General features: G+C 32.8%; 1 protein-coding gene across 1 annotated transcript; it reads left to right on the top strand.

Moving 5' to 3' along the window:
* The first annotated feature begins 1,779 nt into the window (after nucleotides 1–1,779).
* On the top strand, nucleotides 1,780–20,176 carry LOC149534576 (uncharacterized). Its single transcript, XM_089806040.1, has 3 exons — nucleotides 1,780–2,295; nucleotides 2,755–2,943; nucleotides 20,102–20,176. Exons 1-3 carry the CDS (start codon nucleotides 1,780–1,782, stop codon nucleotides 20,174–20,176), a joined length of 780 nt encoding a protein of 259 aa, XP_089662166.1.
* The last annotated feature ends 2,087 nt before the right edge of the window (nucleotides 20,177–22,263 follow it).

The following is a 22,263-nucleotide window of genomic DNA, read 5'->3' as shown; positions in this document are numbered from 1 at the left end:
GTGGATCAATTAATTTAGATTAAGATTATATTTATTTGTTTACAAATTTAGTGGCCAATTTAAAAATAAATATCCAGTTAATTTAGGATTAAATAAATCCATCTTCTATCAGATTACTACAATACAATTTAATATTTAGTAGAATGTGAGAATTAGTTTTGGGACCTACATTTATAAATCAAATTTTTAAAATTAACTCTAATGCTAATAAGTCTATTCACTATTTAATCACAATAGAAGATCTTTAATTCAAATTTACTATGATAAATTGAATGGAATGTAAGAATTTGTTGGCCTACTTCATTTCTTAATTAAGGATTTCAAAATCAATCATAATGCTAATATTTTTTTAAATAAAAACATATTTGGACCAATTAATTATGACTTTTACTATAAATGTTAAATTTACTCAAATTTAAATAGAAAGTTAATTTAAGATTAAATATTTATACTCTTAAATATACATATTATTATAATTAAATTTAATATTTAATAACTATTAAATGTTTCAATTTTATTGTGATAAATTAAATGAAATGTGAGAATTAGTTGGCACATTTAGATGTTTACCAATTGATTGATATTTTTATTATATTTATTTATAAATTCAATCACGACTTAAATTTAAATATTAAATTAATTTAAGATACAACATTTCATCTCCTATTACAAATTACTATAATAAACTTTAATACTCAATAAATGTGCAAAAGTCTCTTATTCAATTTTATTGTGATAAATTTAATGAAATGTAAAAATTAGTTGGTTATCCTAAAGAATTTATAAGTTAGCTCTAGTGCTACTCATTTTTATTATATTTATTAATTTATTTTTAATAAATTACTCACTACTTAAATTTAAATATTTTTTTTTTTTAAAAGAGGGGTAAAAACTTTATTAACAATCAGAACCACTTATTACACATCAGCAGAGGGCCAAAGCCCAAGGAACCTTAAGAAATCATAGAAAACAAGAGCAAGTTGATCAACCTTTCCTAATTCCCCTAACATCCTCGGCAAGAGTCCTCTCCAAATCTTGACATAACTCTGAGGGCATCTGCTCCCAATCATCAATCATCCTTCCATCTATATTTTTCGACGCCCATTTTGCCAAACTATCAGCTGTCCTATTCCATTCCCTTGGAATATGGGCATAAGACACTGAATCCATCAAGGAGCTAACCTGTAATATCTGTTGCACTATCAATGACAACTGCCAACTGACATATGAGATCTGCCTCTCAAGGAGAAGATTAACTAGAACTTGAGAGTCAGATTCACAGATCACCTTACACCATCCAAGAACATAAGCCTGCTTCAAAGCATGTAAGATAGCCATCCCTTCCATCCTATTAACAGTCTGCACCCCTCTATTGGCCGAGAAAATAAAGACCACTCGTATTAAGTTAATTTAAGATACAATATTTTATCTCCTATTATAAATGACTATAATCAAAATATAATATTTAATAATTATAAAAGAGCTCTAATTCAATTTTAATGTGATAAACTGAATGGAATGTGAGAATTAGTTGGCCAATGTGTTAAGTTGAATTTTTTTTTAATTAAATGATAATGCTAAAACATAATGCACTAATTATGTTTCACATTCCATTGAACTTGTTAGAGTCATATAAAAATAGGACAATCACATTTTTCATAAACCCTAATTCTAACATTTGTTGCCAAAAGCACATACGACAACGAGTGAAGTTTCCATGTAGAAGCTTGGATTAGAAGCAGAATTGGTTTTGGAATTACCATCATATTTTATATGATAATGGCAGAGAAAGGGAAGCCATGTTCCAACATTGCCTATAAACTTGGAAATCGTGAGATTGGTAATAGGTTGAGATTCAGAAATGTTCATTCTGAGATAATGTTTCGCAATTTACAGTTGTGCAAAGAGCTTGATACAAATGATGCATCCAAGATTTTACAAATTGGTATAATTCAAGACATTATAGTTGTTTTGGCACAATCAGGTCTTTGTACTGCATTTGATAGAGACACAAATAAAATGCTTTGTCATTGGAATTTAAATCCTCATGATCAATTTAAACAGCTTCTTTGTATCAAGATCAAGGAAAATAATTGTTTCATCACAGTGTCAACTGCTTCCCCTGAATCCTCAATGAAATGCAGAAGAATCCCACTCAAAGACATTAGAAATGGTGAACCAGATGATGTTGGTTTTGATTTGTTTAAGGGTGAAAACCTCACTTTTCCAAGTATTAAAGGGCTTGATTTTGGCAATGCGAAAGTTGTTATTTTAGTCCAAGGTCATATTTACAAGGTATTTGATTTGAAGAATTGGACACTATTATACTCTATAGCTGATAAGGAAATTGACACTATAAGGCTCAGTTCTGGTACAATACTCTTAGTATCAAAAAGGAGTGCTTGTGGAAGCTTTCTTCCTTTGAAGATCTTATCCTTAGATGATGGCACTGTTTTGAAATCTTTTCATGAGACATTAGTACCCAATAAAAATTTTGATATGGTTACCTTCATTCATGACAAGATATTCCTAAAACAAGAGAATGAATGCATGCAAATAATTGATGTTCTGAGTGGAAAGACTATTGAATTGGGCAAACCATCGTTTAAGAAGCCTTCATCATATCTTTTATGCTACAAGACACGATTGTTCTTGACATTTCACAGTGAGATTGTTCTTGTATGGAATTTGCAAGGAGAGGTGGTTACATTTTATAAAGAACCCTTTGTCTAGAGTCCTGGTTGGCTTTTTCAGCTTGCTCGTGATGAAGAGCTTCTCATTTCTTATAACAAAGTCAGTCAACACTCAATAAATATTGTTGATATCTTCACTGGGAATTGCTCTGTTATAAGGCAGGGGAATGCTTTTGAAGATATTACTGCATTGGAATATGATGAGGAAAGAAATGAAATTTATGTAGGCAATTCAAGAGGGTTTGTACAAGTATGGTCAAATTAAATGTTAGTGATTGGACTCTCTTTTGTTTGAAAGCAGATGGCTTAAACATCACATTGTAGATTCCTAGATTAGAAGTGCTAGATAGTTGAAACTGACTTATTTTTCCAAACTGAATAATATTTAAGAATTATCAGCGTGGCTAAATATTTGATTGTTAAAAAAAATTCTATGTGCCCAAATAAAAGATGCTTTAGTGAACTACTTTAGAGATGAGGAAGATTGTTGGAAATGCCTTCTATAGTGCATTTAGGTCTGTTACTATGATGTGAATTTTTTTTGGTTCTTCCTCTCCTCTTTGAATATTAATGGTTTATATTTATAGTGTGATTTTAATGCTTCAGAACTGTACACAGCCACTTTAATGATTTTAAAACTTCAGACAAAGAGAGTAGATAAGAAAATAAGTGTTTCTTAGTGCATGTTAATTCTTTTTCTTTACAGTTATTCATCGCTTGTTCAAAGAATAAACAACTCTCTAAATCATGAAACAATTTTGAAGGAAAGTTTAACCCGCTTTGTAATCTCATCATTCGCACCACATTGTTGCCAATGTAATTTCAGTCTCTCATTTTCCTCTGCAATCAGGTGATAACAAAAAAATCAATTTGCATTTACTTATATTTTCTCAATTCTAGAGAATCTGCAAACAAATATATCTTCTGCCCATTTTGTTAAGATATCTTCTGACAAAAAGGTTTGCCTGTGTTTTAACATCTGACCACCCATCATACAAAAGCTATTAAATTATGAAACTAAGCATTGCTGCTATAGTTTTACACATATAAACTGACCATTTCTATAATAGTTTTACAAATATAAACTCTGTATGCTATAATAGTTTTACACATAACCTAGTTTATCCAATATTCTTCTACTTTGTCAACAGAAGATATACCAGTATTTTTTTCTATGTTTTGACATACATTAGAGCCTTCCGTAGAGTTCATATAGTTTTCAGCTTTGGGACAAACATTTTTCATATACTTCAAGAAAAACAAGACATTTCAACACCAAAGGGCATATCCTTAATTAGAAAGATAACAATTGACATTGAGAACATAATGGAAAAGACTTGGAAATCTGATTGAAGGAAAAATATTTTGGAAGATAGGTGTATGGTATCTATATAGTATCATATATTTTGTCATGCCAATGAAATGTGGTGAGTGCTTTGATAATTTTTTTTTTACCATCTATAGTGAATTTACTTAAAACTGATAAGTAGGTTTGATAATTTTTTTTTTTTACCATCTATAGTGAATTTAAAACTAATAAGTAGGTTTGATCAAAGAGATCCAAAATGGTACTTCCAAGAACTAACCCTCAGACAGTGAGAGATGGTAGAAGAATTGGCTAACTCACCCATCTATTTATAGGACTTAAAGATCCCATTAAAATCCATATAAAACCCCTTGAACCCTAGAATTTAGAGGAGGCCATTAGGAAAGAAAAGAATGTTACAAAATAATTACCACCTAGGACACAAATTTTTTATCACCGAATTAGCTTGGGACAAATAATATTTGTAAAATAAATGTTGGAGAAAAATAATAAGTCATCTAATTATAGTTTTCTAACTCTTTTCTATTCTAGTATCTTCTCTATTGTGCTTGGACGAGACATTCTCTATCCAAGGTCACTCACATATGCACATGTTGATATCATCATGCATGTAGATGGATATTAAACTTGCATACCCGCATCATAAAGATTCCTTAGTCTTAGGCATGTCCATCAAATGGATATTATATTAATCTCACATAGAGATATTATAGAGATTATGATAATCTAAAGCATGTTATTTCCCATCTCTGATATTGACACATTCATCTCTTTCATTGCAACCAAATGGCTTAGTATACTCATCTCTCATACTCACACTAAGAGTTGGTATTTCATCTATATAATGTCAGTCAAATAGAAATTTCTCCCATCTTTGATACTACACTAATAATTTAAAATCTCCCTTTAATTTCTCTTTATTGTTGTATTATGCTTCGGTTCCAAATTATACTTCTTATTCACCCAATCGGTGCTTCACCTCTATGAGCATCACCTAGATCCAATGAGTGCTAAGTTCTCCATTTATCTTCATGAGAGATGGATTTGTGTGAATTACTACCAATGAAACATGGGTCAAAGAGTTTGACTCAAAAACTACACAGTTAAATTTGAGAGCAATATCACAATTTCCAGATGCAGTAGTACTAAGATGGGTGACCTCCCTAGAAGTCACGATGCTTCATTTCTATGAGAATCACCCAAATCTAATGAGTGCTAAGTGTTCCATTTATTCTCATAAGAGATGAATTTTTGTGAATGGTCAATGAGTTTGACTAAAAAACTACACTTAATTAAGCAAGTAAATCCACGTATATTTCGAGAAAGGGAATTTCAAAATTAACCCTAATAGTAATTAAAACAAGAATTGAAAACATATTCTTCATAAATTCTATTTGAGATAAATCTGTAACATTAGAAGTCTGGATTAGAAGCATAATTGATTCTGCAATTACCATCATTTTTATATGAAAATGATAGAAAAAAGGAAGTGTTTTAAACAATCAAACATTGCCCACAAACTTCAAATTTTTTATATTGGTAATAGGTTGATACTGAGAAATGTCCATTCTCAAATTATGTTTGGTGATTCCAATTGCAAAAAGATATAAATGGAGCGTACAAGATTGTGTGCAAATAACTATAGCTTAGGGTGTATTATAGTTGCTTTGGCAAATGAGGTCTTTGTACTGCACGATAGAAACCCAAATAAAATACTTTGCCCTTTGAATTTAGATATCTCTTGATCCTCATGAACTAATTAAAAGTCTGTACTATATCAAGAAAGATAACTCCATCGTCACACTATCAGATCATTTTTATGATGAATTCTCAATCAAGTGCAGAAAAATCTCACTTGACTACATTATAAATAGTCAATCAGATGTTGGTTTTGATTTGTTTGTGGGTCAAAATCTCACTCAACCTAGTAGTGTTTCATCCTCACAATACGAAAGCTAGTATGTCAGTTCAAGGTTATATTTGAAGAACTGTACACTGTCTTAATATAAAAAAGTACTTGTAGAAGAATTCTTCCTCTAAAGATCTTATCGATAGAGGATGACATTATTTGTAAATATTTTCACCAAAAAGGTGGATGTGGCATGACAAGATACTCCTTAAACAATGAATACCTGCAAATGATTGATGTACTCCTTAAATAATGAATGCCTACAAATGATTGATGTTCAGAGTGGAGTTTGAGAACCTTTATGATATTTATTCTCTTCAACTAGAATTGGTTATGTGTCAAATTTACAGGGAGAGCTAGTTGCATCTTATAGAAATAGCTTTATCCAGACTATATAAGTTGCAAGAATATGATAAGAAAAGAAATAGAATTTATATTACTGGGATTGAATATGATAAGAAAAGAAATGGAATTTATAGAGACAATGCTAGAGGGTTTGTCATAATTGGACTCTCTCCTGTTTGGAAGGGCTTAAAATTTGTCAAATTTTTATTTTCTGAAAATGTTTAGAAAACAAATGATAATTGCATCATTTGGTAAAAGTTATCTTCTTAAAAATTTGGCAAAACTTACACTGGTTTTCTGGGCTACAAGTTTCAAATCGGGCATTTGCATCTATGCACCAAGTCAAAAATTTGAATTTATATTGTTTGCTGGTACGAATAAACACTTTTTGGGTATTGACTTGTGTCTATTTTATCTGGTACGAATAAACACTTTTGAATCTATATTATTCAGCACTATATCATCTAGTTTATTTGGAATGAAGACCAGGAAGGGTGTTGGAAATGCTTTGATTATTGCTACCTCTCCATGTTGGATATCAATGATTTATATTTATTATTGTGATTCTAATGCTTCTCTGTAGAAGCCACTTCTGTGCCATATGAAAAATCATTATAAATACGGTCAAAAATTCAAACACAGAGAGTAGGTAATTGTAATTACTTAGTGCAGGCTAATTCTGGAAAAAATTCAAATACAGAGATTAGATAATTGTAATTACTTAGTGCAGGCTAATTCTGGAACACTACATAAATTGCTATACTTAGTGCAGGCCACTTCTGGAAAAAATTCAAACACAGAGAGTAGATGGAGAAAGAAAATTTTCAGTAAGGGAAGCGAAGGTACTTATTCTTGTGGATAGAAATTGCTATACTTTCAGCTGTGAATTTTTCAGATTCTAAAGACAATTTTAATACAAGTTTTTGTGTGTACATTCAGTAAGATTTGTTTTCTTGACAAAGAGAGGATTGTGAGGTTGAACTTATTTTTGTATAATTGTTGTGGCAATCTTGTAGTTTTTTATTGTTCTTAAAGCTCAATAGAAGGTGCAGTTGCAGATTTTCATCATCAGAGATTGAGTGGGAATCATATATAAAAGTTCCAGTACTTTCCTATTGGAAAACAGATAGTAGATATGTTGACAAATCTTTGGTAAACAATAAGTTTGTATTCTTTTGAGATAAATTGGGTGTTGTGCAGAACAACTTCCTCGCTAAGTCCAACATGATATTTAGCAACAACATTTTTATTCTTTAAAAGAATATTTCTAAGTTTGTGAGTTTGTGAAAAACAAGATGTGATTTTATATATGATTAAGAATATGTTCTTTTATTGCAAGCTAAGTAAAGAAGTTAGGTTCTATATATGTAAGATTGTAGTAGTAAAATTGAATTGGATTCTATTGTATTCTAGAAGAGAAAGTTTTTTGTTGTTAGGCTGAATAGAAGATCCAACAGTTGTAAGTTTTTCCCAAGATGGGGTTTCTTGGGTGTATCTGTGTTATTTTCTATATCTGATTGACTTTTGTTATTTTGCTTTGGCTATTTTCTTACGTTAATTGACCTAGAATATTAATTGTTATAAATCAGATTGAATTTTCTTTCTGTGAATTTATTGTGCAATTGATGGGTTATAAGAAATTAGCATAAATTTTTTTGCTACCATCAAATGGATCACTATGCTAGTCTATGTCCAAATAGGAATAAGAAATTAACATGGTATTAGAGTTCTAAACTCTAAATACATAGCCAAGATTTGTGATGCAGATTTCAAAAAAATAAATAGTTGTTATAGTCTCCAAATTTTCTTGTGACTATAGCAACCACCCTTCGATACGAGGACAGACTCAAGGGTGCATCTAACTTCTTGTAGTGGAAGGTTCAAACAACATTTGTTCTCAAGAAGAATACATGCTGTGGATTTATGATGGTACAATAGTGACTCCACTTATGAATGATCTTATTGCTTTGGATTTGCATGAGGTCAAAGAGACCAAAGTTCAAAGAATCATTTTTGATAGGGTAAGAGATCATTTAATTCCTCATCTATCAGGGAAAGTCACTACAAAGGAGATGTGGGATATGCTCACAAGACTCTATCAGAGCGACTACTAGAGTTGTAAGATAATGCTCAAGGAAAAATTGCATGATACTAAAATGTTCAAAGGCAAAATTGTGACCTCTTGTTTGTCCAAGCTAACACAAGTCAGAGATGAGTTGGCTACTATTGGAGAGACAATTACTGAAGATGAGTTGGTGCATATAGCCTTAAATGGTTTTTCAAAGTACTGGGAAGTTTTTTCAAGTGTGCATATAGCCTTAAATGGTTTTTCAAAGTACTGGGAAGTTTTTTCAAGTGTGTGGTTGGCAAAGATCGAGTACCTAATTTGACAAGACTTTGGAATAATTTTGTTGAAGAGAAAATCTGTAAAGGTGCTAATCGAGGAGACGAGAAAAAGAAGGGTCAAGACAAAGAAACTCTTGCTCTTGAAAAGACAAACAAAAGATTATTCTTTTAAGAGTGGGCAGAGGAAAGATCTAAGCAGAATAAAATGTTTTTTCTACCATTAAATAGGTCACTATGCCAGTCTATGTCCAAATAAATTTTTTTTTCTGCCATCAAATAGGTCACTATGCCAGTCGATGTCCGAATAGAAATGTTATTATTGACTCGTCGGTTTTCAATTGGCTCAAATGAGGGTAAACTAAATGAGAGTTGGAAAATAGTCATTTTAGGTTTACAAATAAATATAAGAGCTCTAGCCCTTTGAAGTACCAAATCAAAATAGCGAAGTCCTTTTTAAAAGGTGTACCTATGGAATCATACAGAAAAACCGAATCAAAATAGAGAAGTCCTTTTAAAAGGTTTGTAGAGGAAAACGTTTTGGACTTAAATATTACATATCTTCATTCTTACATTAAAAATGTTAAATAATCAAAGTTGACATTTTTTTTCAAACTTAAATTTTTTCTTCATAAATGATATTTAAGAGGGATCTCTTTCATGTTAAAAAATGCAACTTTAGAAATAGTAACTGGAGGATAAATCTTAATAAAATGTTGATTCTAAGTGATGGTTGTAGGAAGTTTTGATTACTAGTGACACTTCTCAATAGTGTTGTGCTATGGTAGAGCTAATAATGTACATTTTTGATGAATGAATAATGTGTATAAAAGAAATGAATTGTTAAAATAAAATTAAAATTTTATGTTTTTTTCTTTTATGATCTTAAATTACTTTTAGTTTTTCTATTGAAGTAGGGAGATGCTTTGTAAGAACCAATGTAATATAAGTCAATTGACAAATTGAGATGATTGTGTCCCATTTTTGGAGGAGTTAATTATTTATAAAGTTATCAATAAAAATATATATTACAAGATAACTTTATATTTAATTAACTTAATAAAGTGATATATTTTATAAAGTCATTAAATAAAACAATCTTCTAGAGGTTGCTGGAAGAAGCAGAGAAAAAATTAAAAAGGAGGCCGACCTATTGAGAAAAAAAGAATAAATAGGCATTGAGGGCTCATTGCCTATCATCAAGATTTATTATTGATATTTGATGATGTGCATTGTCAAGCCTAGGGTTTCTTTAAGTAGTCACAATTGGCTATTGAGAACGAAAAATCTCAATTGGTATGCAATATTGAGGGTGTGAAAGATCACCTAAATTATTGTAGCTGTGAGAAGGATATTTCAGTCCTTTCACTTGTGCTTAATTGCTGGTTTGGAGTTTCAACTAGAGTTGCACTTTCATCATATCATATTCAGCATTCAGCCTCTAGCACTTGATCAATCTAGGTTCTTCATTTCAGTTTGTAGTTGTAACAAGTTCTTAGTTGGATTCAGACAGTTAGGGTTTGTCTGTAATGTGCCATGTTGTAATGTTTCAGTGTTGAAAATTGCATATCATATGTAAAAAAAATTTGGTGATCATTGAATGAATACCTTGGCACTATTTTACATCAGTTATTTAAGCAGAAAAATTTCTTAATTCAACAATATACTTTCAGTAGTGTATTAAATTTAGGGTTTTTTAGTGGGTTGTTGGTAAGGGTCACTACAATGGTATCAAAGCGATTTCCTGCTAGCCTGATAGGGTTTATGCAACCAATCTAGTTTACAAAAGAACCAACATAACTGAGAATATGGCTGAGAGACATTCTCCAAGCCCACCCAGAACTATGCATAATGATGAGACTTTACAACATCAAGAGAGGCTTCTACAGTCAATAGAGGCAAGTACACAGGTAATGATGGTTATGATGCAACATTTGATTGGGGAAAATAAGAGAAATAATCATAATAATGACCAGGATGATAGGAGCATAGCAGGATCACAACATAGGACACGGTTTGGAATAGCTGACAGACCCACACATCCTACATTCAGGGAAGAAACTCCAACATGCACACCTAATGCTATGGTAACAGATATTGTAGATGAACTCAGACAAGCGAGGAATGAGTGGGATTTATCACTAGGATATGTACAAGATGGATAGATATTTGATAGGTACCTGAATTATAGAGCTACTAGGTAGAAGTAGGCCGATAAACATAGTGAGTTGCAATAGGTCACCAACAAGTTGGTATTACCCACATTTGATGGGAGTGGAAAAATGACTGCTTGTGCTTGGATTCATAAGGTGGATACTTTCCTATCTCTGAAGACTATGAAAGAATTTGAAGCGCTCAAGTATGCCACTTTACACTTAGATGGGGCAAGACATGATTGGTGGACACATGGCATGATCACATTGCAACACAATCAGGTAACCACTTATCAGGAGTTTGTGGATAGATTGATAGAAAGGTTTGATAAAAAAAATCTTGAAGTTTATTTTCGGGAGTTAGCCCAGTTGAGACAATTAGGAAGCTTAGAACAATTTATCAATGACTTCCAAAATCTTGCAGTGATGGTGCCTAACATTTTAGAACAGAGGCTAGTCATTTTATTCACAGAGGGATTAATTGAACCACTCAAGGGGTGGGTATAGGCTTTTGATCCTCCTACATTATAGGAAGCCATGAAGAAAGCCAGCAGTATGGAACTTGCAGCTCCAACAAACCAGTTTAGTTCAAATGGTTCTTAATCATTTAGAGATAACAAAGAGGAATTTAGCAAGGGTAAAGAGAAGGTTAGTGACTCAAAAGGCAAGCCAGCTACACCTTGGGATAAGGAACTACTTAATGACCTGCGTAGGAAGAAGATATGCTTCTTTTGCAAAGGTCCCTATGAGTTTGGTCATGATTGCCCTATGAGGCCTAAGGGGAAGGCTAATCAGGTGATGTGGGTTTATTATGAAGGTTTAGATTCAGACATCTCAGAGCACCACGATGAAGATCCTAATGAGGAAGAGGGTGAACAAAAGGTAGATAGTGCTGACAAAAAAGAGGCTCTAGAGCTACATTTATAGGAGGCACATCTATCTAGTATTCAAAGAGAGGGATCTTTTAGATTTTGGGGAGTCTTGACAGGACAGAAGGTTATTACTCTGTTGGATACAAGTGCCACACATAATTTCATTGATGCACAATTTTTGGAGAGGCATGGACTCATTACTAAGGAGTTTATGGGACTGAGAGTCAAGGTAGCATATGGATATACTCTTCATTGTGATAGGATGGTGCGAGATCTACCTTTGCACCTGAACAACTATGAGTTTAAGGTGGACTATCATGTGGTCAACATGGGTGACATGGACATAGTACTTGGGATGCACTGGCTACATTCTTTGAAGGAGGACACCCTAAGATTGGAGGATATGGGGATACGATTCATGGTGGATGGCAAGACTCATGTGCTGAAGGCTATCCATAATGGTGATGTCAAGACTATCTCATTTAGGCGGTTGGAGAGATTAGCCAGGCATAGTAATTTAGAGTGGGCAGAAATATGCACCTTGATGCCTACCCAGGAGGAGCAACATAAGACTGAATATCATCCAGATATTCCAAAATTGAGAATCAAGTATGAGAAGGTATTTAATGATATTCCACTAGGCAGGCCACTAGATAGATGTATTAAGCACATTATTGAGCTGGAGGAATGTGCTAAGCCTATCATGATCACACCATATTGGCACCCAAAATGACTCAAAGATGAGATCGAGAGGACCATCAAGGAGTTGCTAGCAATGGGACACATCCGACCAAGTAAGTCACCTTTTGTATCTTCTATTATTTTGGTAAAAAAGAAGGATGGTACTCTACGGATGTGTATTGATTATAGGGTGTTGAATAAGAGAACTATAAATAATAGGTATCCCATCCCACACATCGATGAGCTGATCATGGGGATTGTTTTTTTACAAAAATTAATTTGAGATAAGGCTATCACCAGATCAGAGTTCAAGAGCAGGATATTGAAAAAACTACTTTCAGATGTCATTGTGGGCATTTCGAGTTTGTAGTCATGCCTTTTGGTTTGACTAATGCACCTGCCACTTTTCAGTCCACTACGAACAAGGTCTTCCACCATCAATTGAGGAAATTTGTGCTAGTGTTCTTTGATGATATTTTGATCTATAGTAGGACATGGTAGGAACATTTAGAGCACTTGGAGACAATATTGAGCATTTTACAGAGGGAGTCCTTGTATGCCAACGTGTCCAAATGTGATTTGGGGATGATAGAACTATTGTATCTTGGACACATCATTAGTGTAGAAGGAGTGTGAATGGATCCTAAAAAGATCCGCGCTATTGTTGATTGGCCACCACTTGAGAACCTTACATAGTTAAGGGGGTTCCTTGGTCTATGTGGATTCTATCACAGGTTTGTCAGTAGCTACTTATTACATGCAGAACCCATGTCAGATTTGCTAAAGAAAGGGGGATTTGTGTGGACTCGAGAGGCACAAGACTATTTTATGTGGTTCAAGGAAATAATGATTACATGCCTAGCATTAGCATTGTCTGATTTCACGAAGCTGTTTAAGCTTCAATGTGATGCTTCTGGAGAGTGAGTTGGTGTTGTACTCATGCAGGACAAGCATCCTATAGTTTATGAGAGTAGGAAACTCAGAGGGCCTGAGAGATCATTCAACATATATGATAAGGAGATGTTGGCCATCATGCATGCCTTGGCCAGATTCAGACAGTATCTTGTGGGCAGAAAATTTTGTATTAAAATTGATCATAATAGTTTGAGGCACTTTTTAGGATAGCGGGACATGAATGATCATCAACAAAAGTGAGTGAGAAGTTATAGGCATATGACTTTGATATCACATATGTTAAGGGGACACATAATATTGTTGCAGATGCTTTATCCTGTAGGCCACACCTCACTTCTATGATTCAGATATCAGAGGATTGGTGACACTTGATTGTAGCAGAATATGCCAAAGACATGTGGGCCTCTACTATAGTGGAGGGAACAATAATTGACACTAGATACACTATCATAGATGATTTGATCATTTACAAGAATAGGATTTTCTTAGTCCTAGGATCAAAAGTGAAGCAGTTGATTTTGAGAGCATTCCATAATTCACCTACAATAGACCATCCTGGGTATTTCAAGACTTACAAGTTAGTATGAGAACGGTTCATTTAGAAGGGACTTAAGGCTGATGTTTTGCAGTATGTGTGTGAGTGTCATGTTTGACAATAGAACAAAAAAGAGCACACTTATCAAGCAAGGCTCCTACAACCACTTCCTATTCCTAACAAGAAGTGGGAGTGCATCTCTATGGATTTTATTACACGTTTTCCTAGGGCCCAGGGGCATGACTGTATCTATGTGGTGGTGGATAGGTTGACAAATTATGCTCACTTCTTCCCTATCACTATTACATACTCAACAGCTCAGGTGGCAAAGGTCTTCTTCAGGGAAGTTTTCAAATTACATGGTTTGCCTCAGAGCATTACGAGTGACAGGGACAGCCACTTCATGAGTCACTTTTGGCAGGAGGTATTTTGGTTGTGTGGTACTGATCTTACACCAAGCACTAGTTATCACCCATAGATTGATGGTCAAACAAAGATTGTAAACAAATGGGTGGAAGGTTATTTGAGGAATTGTGTGGCAGATCAATAGTGAGCTTGGGTCTGATGGATATATCTCTATAAGTATTGTTATAAGACTACATACCATATGACTATATAGATGACACCCTTCAAGGCACTTTACAGCTATGAGGGACCTAGTTTCTTAAATTTGTTGTTGGGAGACAGTCGGGTACCCCGTGCAAGTGAACTATTATAGGAAAGTAAGGATATAGTTGCTACTCTCAGAGACAACATTGCTAGAGCTCAGAACCAGCAAAAGCAGTATGCAAACAAGAAGAGGATTGAGCATAGCTTTGAGGTAAATGATATGGTTTACCTCATATTGCAGCCGTATAAGTAGTCCACTCTCAAAAAGAGTGGTGTAGAAAAACTCAAGACACACTATTATGGACCATTTAGGATCGTCAGGTGAGTTGGTGAGATGGCTTATGAGTTTGAGCTTCCTGCGAATAGTAGAGTGCATAATGTGTTTCATGTATCACACCTCAAAAAAGTGTTGGGTCAAAATGTGATGCCTTCTATAGTATTACCTCCCTTGGATGATGAGGGAAAATTGATCTTAGTGCCAGAATCCATTCTGGATAGTAGAGAGAAGCAACTTGGCAGGAGAGTAATCAGGGAGTATCTAGTTAAGTGGAAAGATTTACATGTTGAAGATGCTACTAGGGAGGGAGAAGTGATTTTGTAGCATCCAGCATTAAGATTTCTTGAGGCCAAGCAATTTTAGGGGGGGCGGACCTGCAATGTCCCCGTTTTAGAGGAATTAATTATTTATAAAGTTATCGATAAAAAAAATATTACAAGGTAACTTTATATTTAATTAAGTGTTATATCTTATAAAGTCATTAAATAAAATAATGTTCTAGATGTTGCTGGAAAGAGCAGAGAAATAATTTAAAAAGAGGTTGACCTATTGGGGAAAAAAGAATAAATAAGCATTGAGAGCTCATTGCCTACCATCGAGATTTATTATTGCTTTTTCTTGATGTGCATTGTGGAGCCTAGGATTTCTGCAAGTAGTCACGATTGGCCATTGAGAATGAAAACTCTCAATTGGTACACAATTTTGAGGGTGTGAAAGATCACCTAAATTATTGTAGCTGTGGGAGGGATATTTTAGTCTTTCACTTGTGCTTAATTACTAGTTTGGAGTTTCAAGTGGAGTTGCACTTTCACCATATCATCTTCAGCAGTCAGTCTCCAGTATTTGATCAATCTAGGTTCTTCATTTTAGTTTGTAGTTGTAATAAGTTCTCAATTGTATACAGCCAGTTAGGGTTGTCTATAATGTGTTGTGTCATAATGTTTCAATGCTGAAAATTGTCATATCATTTGTAAAAAAATTTGGTTTTCATTGAATGAATACATTAGCACTATTATTTCCTTACTTCAGCAATATACTTTAGCAGTGTATTAAATTTAGTGTTTTGTTTAGTGGCCTATTGGAAAGGGTCATTACATAGAGGCCATTTCACAAAACTAGGGTTTCAAAAAATAAGATTGCATAACTCGGCTCATGAAGAATACCTTTTAAATTGATGAAACAAAGCTTTATCTCTGTTGGAATCTATGTAATAGCTTCAATCTCTGCTTGCCAATCACTTCCTTTCTCTACTCACTCTTTCTCTATGTTCGTAATGATGAAAAATGGGCATAAATTTTCCTTATAATCGTTCAAAACATTGCATTTAATGCATGGTGCATGTACAACTATAAACTTGGCTTCTACACAATTTCTTCTTTACTTGGCATCCATTGATTTTCCATCACTCAGCATCCATTAGAGTTACCCTTACTTGGCTTCAATAGGAGTCTCTTTTTACTCAAAAACCATTACTAACTTGGCTTCAACTAACTTTGGCTAATAACTCGGCACACACTGAAATTCTACTCAACAGTTGAAGTGAACTTCTCACACTCGGCAATAAGATGAAAAACTTAAAGATTTGACCTTGTTTTTTTTTTTGTTAACTTGCATCCTTATTCATGCTAATTTACCTTTTTCAGCACTAACTTACCTTGGAACTGATGTAAGATGAAGCACTTTGAAAATCAGTCCCACATACCTCATTTTGCTTAGTTTGATGAAGTGTGACCACTTGACCTTTCAGGGGAAGTGATCCCTTCATTTGATGTGTTGCATCCATATTTCTTCTTCCATGTCTTGTTCATCTCTCCTCTAATTTTCTTAACATCTACTTTGCCTTTCCCTTTTTTGAGCTTTGAGTTAGGTACCTTTGACATTATTGGGTAGTGCTTGTTGATATGACTAGTCTTCAAACAACTAAAGCATGTCGTTTGACTCAACCATCTATTATAGCTTCCACTAAAATGTGTTTTTATGCAATTTTTAGGGATGTGTCCATACTCTTGACAATAATGACAGCTATGTCTTGTATTTTGATCCCAATTATAGGTATTTTCATGCCTTATTCTATTGTTTGATGACCATGTGGACTTAGATCTGCATTCAAAGGCTTTGTGTCCAAACTTCTAACAATTTTAGTAGCATCCTTCAAATCTTGATGTATGCATGGTCCTTTTTCTACATTCATGTGCCTGATGGTCTTATTTTTTACACTTGTAATGATGTGTCATATTCTTTGGCTTGGCATTCTAACTAGCATTCTTGATCCTACAAACATTAGCTATGTGTCCTTTCTTTTGACAATGATGACAAGTAGGTTTAGAGTTCTTCACTTTATTATTTCTTTCTTCAGTAGCTTTAGATGATTATCCTTCTTCAGTGCTTGTGTAGCCCAATCCTGATGTGTCTTTACTAGATCTAGGAAATTTTAATAATTTCTCAAAGCACTTAATGGCTTCATTTGGCTTGTTGAAGCTTTCAGAAAACTCTTTTTCTCTTTTTAGGTCATTTTGTAATTGCTCATTCTACAAATTTAATGTGGTTATCTCAATGTCCTTGATGACAAGCATTCATCATTTGGCTTAGGGTGTCCAACTACATGTTTGAGATCCTAGACAATTCTGTTGATTTTTCTTCCAATCTATTTGATAAGATTCTTCTTTCTTCTTCAATCATGGCCTTGTCCTCTACATATTTCTTCTTCATTTTTAGTCACCTCACATAGCATTATAGCTTGTGATTCTTGCTCCAACTTGAGATTTCTAATTTCCTCAACTTGTGCTATGTTCTTATCCATGAGATTAGCAATTGCTGCATCAAATTCACAAGAGTTCCCATCTACAAATAGCTTTGTGGTGTCAATCTCTTTGTATTGAGTGTCATTTTTTATTATAGCAATTTATTTCCTTCTCTTTAGTGAACTTCTCAAGTCATCTCTGGCTTCATCCAGTTGTTGCAGTAAGAGATGTATCTCAATCTCCTGATTCTCAATGATCCTTCCCAACTTGTAAACCTCCATCTCAAGATCTTTTCTCGAAGATGTAATACTTATCCTAGTGAGAACTTAGCTCCAATACCAATTTTTGGAAATACAAATAGAAAAATGTATACTTTTGAGAGGGAGGGGTGAATTAGAAATATTAATCTCTAACCAATATAACTTTTAACTTTAAAACATTGCATGAAAAAACATATAGAAATAACATGTAAAGAAAATACATCCACATAAATACTTGACACAAGATTTGATAACCTAGAAACCCTCCAATGAGAAGGTAAAACTGGGGTGGGGATGACACCCACAATTCTTCACTACTGTAACAATAAAGTTCACCTATTAAGGTTAAATATTTTGACCATTCTCATGATTTTCCCTATTAAAGGCTTAAAAAGGATTGTTAGATCCTACCCTATTAAAGGATTTTGACACCTTGTTAAAAGTGTTCCTATAGGTTAAAGGACATTAGAACACTCACTTGGAATGTCACCCTATTAAAGGATTTCTCAATGACTGTTAAATTAACCTTAATACAAAGGATTTCATTCTATTGATACTGTTGTTAGAAAATATAGTAGAATGTTTGATCTAATTCACTTACAATCTAATATTTCTGATTTTAAATCCCAATTCACTTCATCTCGATCCTCTCTAATCTAATATGAAATTGTTGTATCCTTGATCCTCTATTTTGTTATCTGATTCTGCAATTCTATCCTTCTTCTAAGTCACTTGATCGTATGTTGATCAATTTGCCCCTTTTACTACTATCATCACCTCCTCACATGCATTCTCTAATAATCTCTAGAGGCAAGGTACCCCTAATAGCCAAAACTACCTCAAAGGTAACACATGCTACTCAAGAAGATAAAATAATCCAAAAGTAAGAACACTCAATCCAATACTAACACCACATAACCAAACATCATACACAAACCAAGTATAGACAAAATACCAAGATCATAAGATAAAGTCAACAAAAGACAATCACCTCAAGTCAAAAGCCACATGTCAAAAGTACATCATCCATGAATCACCAATCATCATCAATGAAAGTAAATAACCATAATAAACACATCCGACAATAGCTACACCACCAACAATAAGTACACCACCAGAGATACACAAAATCTACAGAGGAGACTCAGGCTACATACTAGGGAGTGTCATCACATGGCTGCTTGAGTTACCCTGGACTGATCTCTTAATAGAACTCGAACCCTCAAGCATTGAGTTACCTTGGACTAGTTACTCTGAACCTCAGACCCTCAACGTCACACATATGGAAACTAGAAAGCCCTCTCAAGAAGATGAGGCACTCATCTCATTCCCATCCTTAGTCTATACAAGCACTCAAGGCATGGGTGGAGATCAAAAATCTCTAACTTATCTTTTTAATGTGTTTTCCCCCATAAATTTTAATTACTAGATTATCACTTATTACATAACTTGCATTAGGTTACCCTGGCACTGACCACTTTGGGTCTCGGACCCCTATGCAAGCCACTCCCAAAGTCATGTACCTAGACAACCTCTCCTAAGCACAAAATTCCATAGTTGTGTCCCATACCACAACACCCATAAAGATCAAACTCGGTTTCTTAACAGGCAACCTAATAATAAGATGGTTCTCCCATCCAAGTACACATAAGTGTTTCACAAAGTAAACCTCATAAATATAATCTCCAATATGAATCACAAGATATATCATGACATCTAGTCACATAAAATAGTATCAAAGAAATTTCACAAAACCTCTGATGTACATCCTAGAATGGTCGACATCTAATCAACACCAAAATCTCAAAGCATGGACAGTATAAGCAAAACAGTATAGTTTCATAGTTTGCGTTTGATTTATAATAATACACAATAAGGTAAAAAGTAAGGTTTCAGTTTACGTTTTACTGAATGTTTTAAGAGTATAAGATCCTCAGTTATCTCCACCCAATAACCCATTCATTCTTTGACTTAAATTTATATAAGGTTACCCACATTATTGGAACCAATATATAAAAAAAAATTCAAAGAATAATCATTCATTTATTTAAGTTATAAATGAACACTTTACTAATTGTAAGAGAATCCCTCCAATTTTATTAAAAATTAATATTATAAAATAATTAAATAAACATCTTCGTTAAATAACTTTCATTATTAATCATTCTTAATTAAATCACATCTAATTAAATTAATTAATAATTTATTTAATCACCAAAAAAACATTATTAAATAAGATTAAATTTAATATTTAAATTTATTAATAATATTAAGCTTGTTAATAATCATTATTAATTAAAATGAGAATTAAAATTAATATATATAAAGAAAAACTATTAAATTAAATCTTTATAAAAAACACAACTTCATAATATAACTGGCCACCGGCCTTCCAGCCGTGTGGCCTTTTAATTTTTTTTTTTAAAAAAAGATCAATGTAGGTACTACGATCTGCAAGTACACTGCGCATTGCAGGTACTCTGTGTATTGCAAGTACTCTGCGCTGGCAGGGATGAGGTAAGTTGGGGTACTCCCCAATAAAAATTTTATAATTTTTTTTTTAAAATTTAAAATTATAATATTTCGTAAAACGTTTATTTATTATTATTATTATTATTATTATTTTAAAGATTTGTGTATTCTATAAAATTTATTATATAACTTTCTTTTTAATCATATATATATATATATATATATATATATATATATATATATCATTTTTACACAATACTTCCTTCAATTCATATTAAAATATATATATATATATATATATATATATATATTTTTTTTTAATCCATGATTGAAACTTTAGTCTAATAGGAAAAATAAATCGAACCCTTTGAATTTTCAATCCTAAGATTTTCATTTCCAAAAAAAAAACCTTTCCAAATTTAAATTTCTTAATTTCTTCTTAATCCAAAACTCAAATCCCGATTTAATACTAATTTCTTTCAATTGTAGAATGAGTTTATCTAAATATTTTTTTTCAATCTTGATTCTCAAAAGAAATCAAATAGCAAAAGATTCAGAAGAAAGGTAGCAAGATTCATTCAATAAAATTTGAGAAAGCAATTTTCAACAACCACGAAGAAGACAGAGATCCAAAAGTGTTTCTAGAATAGTTCACAAACCCTACCTTGATCTGATGCTAACAATATGGTGAAACCCTTGCTAATCCAAACCCTTCCAAGCTTCCAAAGATTTCTTTGTTCCCCTTTCCAAAAGTGTGGTCCCTAAAACTTGTGTCTGAAAAACTTGTGTCCTCAATAATGACCCGAAAACCCTCTAATATAGACTCTAATTACCTTTTAGGGTTTCTGTGTCCACAACTCTAAAATTACAATTATTTAATTTAATTAATTCTTTCATGCATAATTAATTTTCTTTTTAATTAAGACATTCTTTTATTATTCCTTTCATGCACGTTAAGTGAATCATTAAATTACTTTATTTAACTTTCCACTTGACTTTGCTTTTAAATTAATTTATTAACTTTAATCTCATGCGCACTTTATTAAAATATCTTAATCATGTGCACATATTTTATCTTTTAATTAATTTCTTATATTTTAAACTCATTCATGCGAACTTAAATCTTTTTCATAATTTAATATCTTTCTCCTTTTAATATATTTTTGAACGTTTAATTTGATAAATATTTATTAACTTAAATAACAATAATATTTAGCATTTATTTAAAAATGAACTCTAAATATATTATTATTAAATTAAATAAATATTATCATGTTCTAAATTTATTCTTAAAGCTTTTATCTTCAAATCCAGTTCTTTTTATTTAATTAATTTCTCAATTAATTAAATATAATTAGATATTCAAAATGTCATAATAATTTCTATTAAATCAAATCATTAATTTAATCTTTTAATTAGACTTAATTAACAAAAAATTCATCAAGGACTCAGAAAACAACATACACACAAAATAACTCACGGGTTTTAAAAAGGGTAGAGAGTTTGTTACGAGCCCTCCTTGCATGACAAGTATTATAGGCTATGGCTAGGATTGGACCTGATCATTATCTTCCCATTCTCACCATTTGAGTATTTGTAATAGGGCACGCTCATCCTGGCAATTCTGGGAAGTCGATGCCCAGTACCTGCATCCTGCATAAAAGACGAGCATGTACATGTATATAATATATCTAAACTAAACAGACAATGGCGAGGAGTGGTTCATCGTGTAGATCCCGACTAGCAGGTGACTACGACTCCCTCCCTTAACCACATCAAACACGTTAGACAGAAAGATAAAATAAACACGCGCACCATACACATGCATGTATGGGGTAAGTATCGTAAAAATCACAAGGCTAACATCAAATGCGTACATATAATAATGCATCTCTATCAATACAACATAATCATCATTAAAGACATCATGTTAACATTTTTATGAAAGAAACCACATTTACTAACTAGGAATCATCAAACTATCATTAACAACACATGAATGAAATCAACTAAGCAATAATAACTGATACATTTGTGACCAAAGTCATGAAATAATATCATAATATTACAAATCTAGTACCTCTAAAGCTAATCAAAGCATAAAATCAACCTAAAAGAATTTGACAATGAT

Source organism: Cupressus sempervirens, chromosome 10 (genome assembly GCF_028749045.1).
Source record: "Cupressus sempervirens isolate cs-2001-9-10 chromosome 10, ASM2874904v1, whole genome shotgun sequence".
In the NCBI taxonomy this organism is placed as follows: Eukaryota; Viridiplantae; Streptophyta; class Pinopsida; order Cupressales; family Cupressaceae; genus Cupressus; species Cupressus sempervirens.
Note: the sequence above shows the minus strand (reverse complement) of the source record. Positions and strands in the feature narration are given on the sequence as shown.

Excerpts from the sequence above, each read along its gene's own strand:
- LOC149534576 (XM_089806040.1), top strand. The coding sequence starts at position 1,780 with ATGGCAGAGAAAGGGAAGCCATGTTCCAACATTGCCTATAAACTTGGA. Across the intron at positions 2,296-2,754 it reads TCCAAGGTCATATTTACAAG|CTTGCTCGTGATGAAGAGCT; the intron begins GTATTTGATTTG and ends TGGCTTTTTCAG. Across the intron at positions 2,944-20,101 it reads ATTCAAGAGGGTTTGTACAA|GTACTACGATCTGCAAGTAC; the intron begins GTATGGTCAAAT and ends AGATCAATGTAG.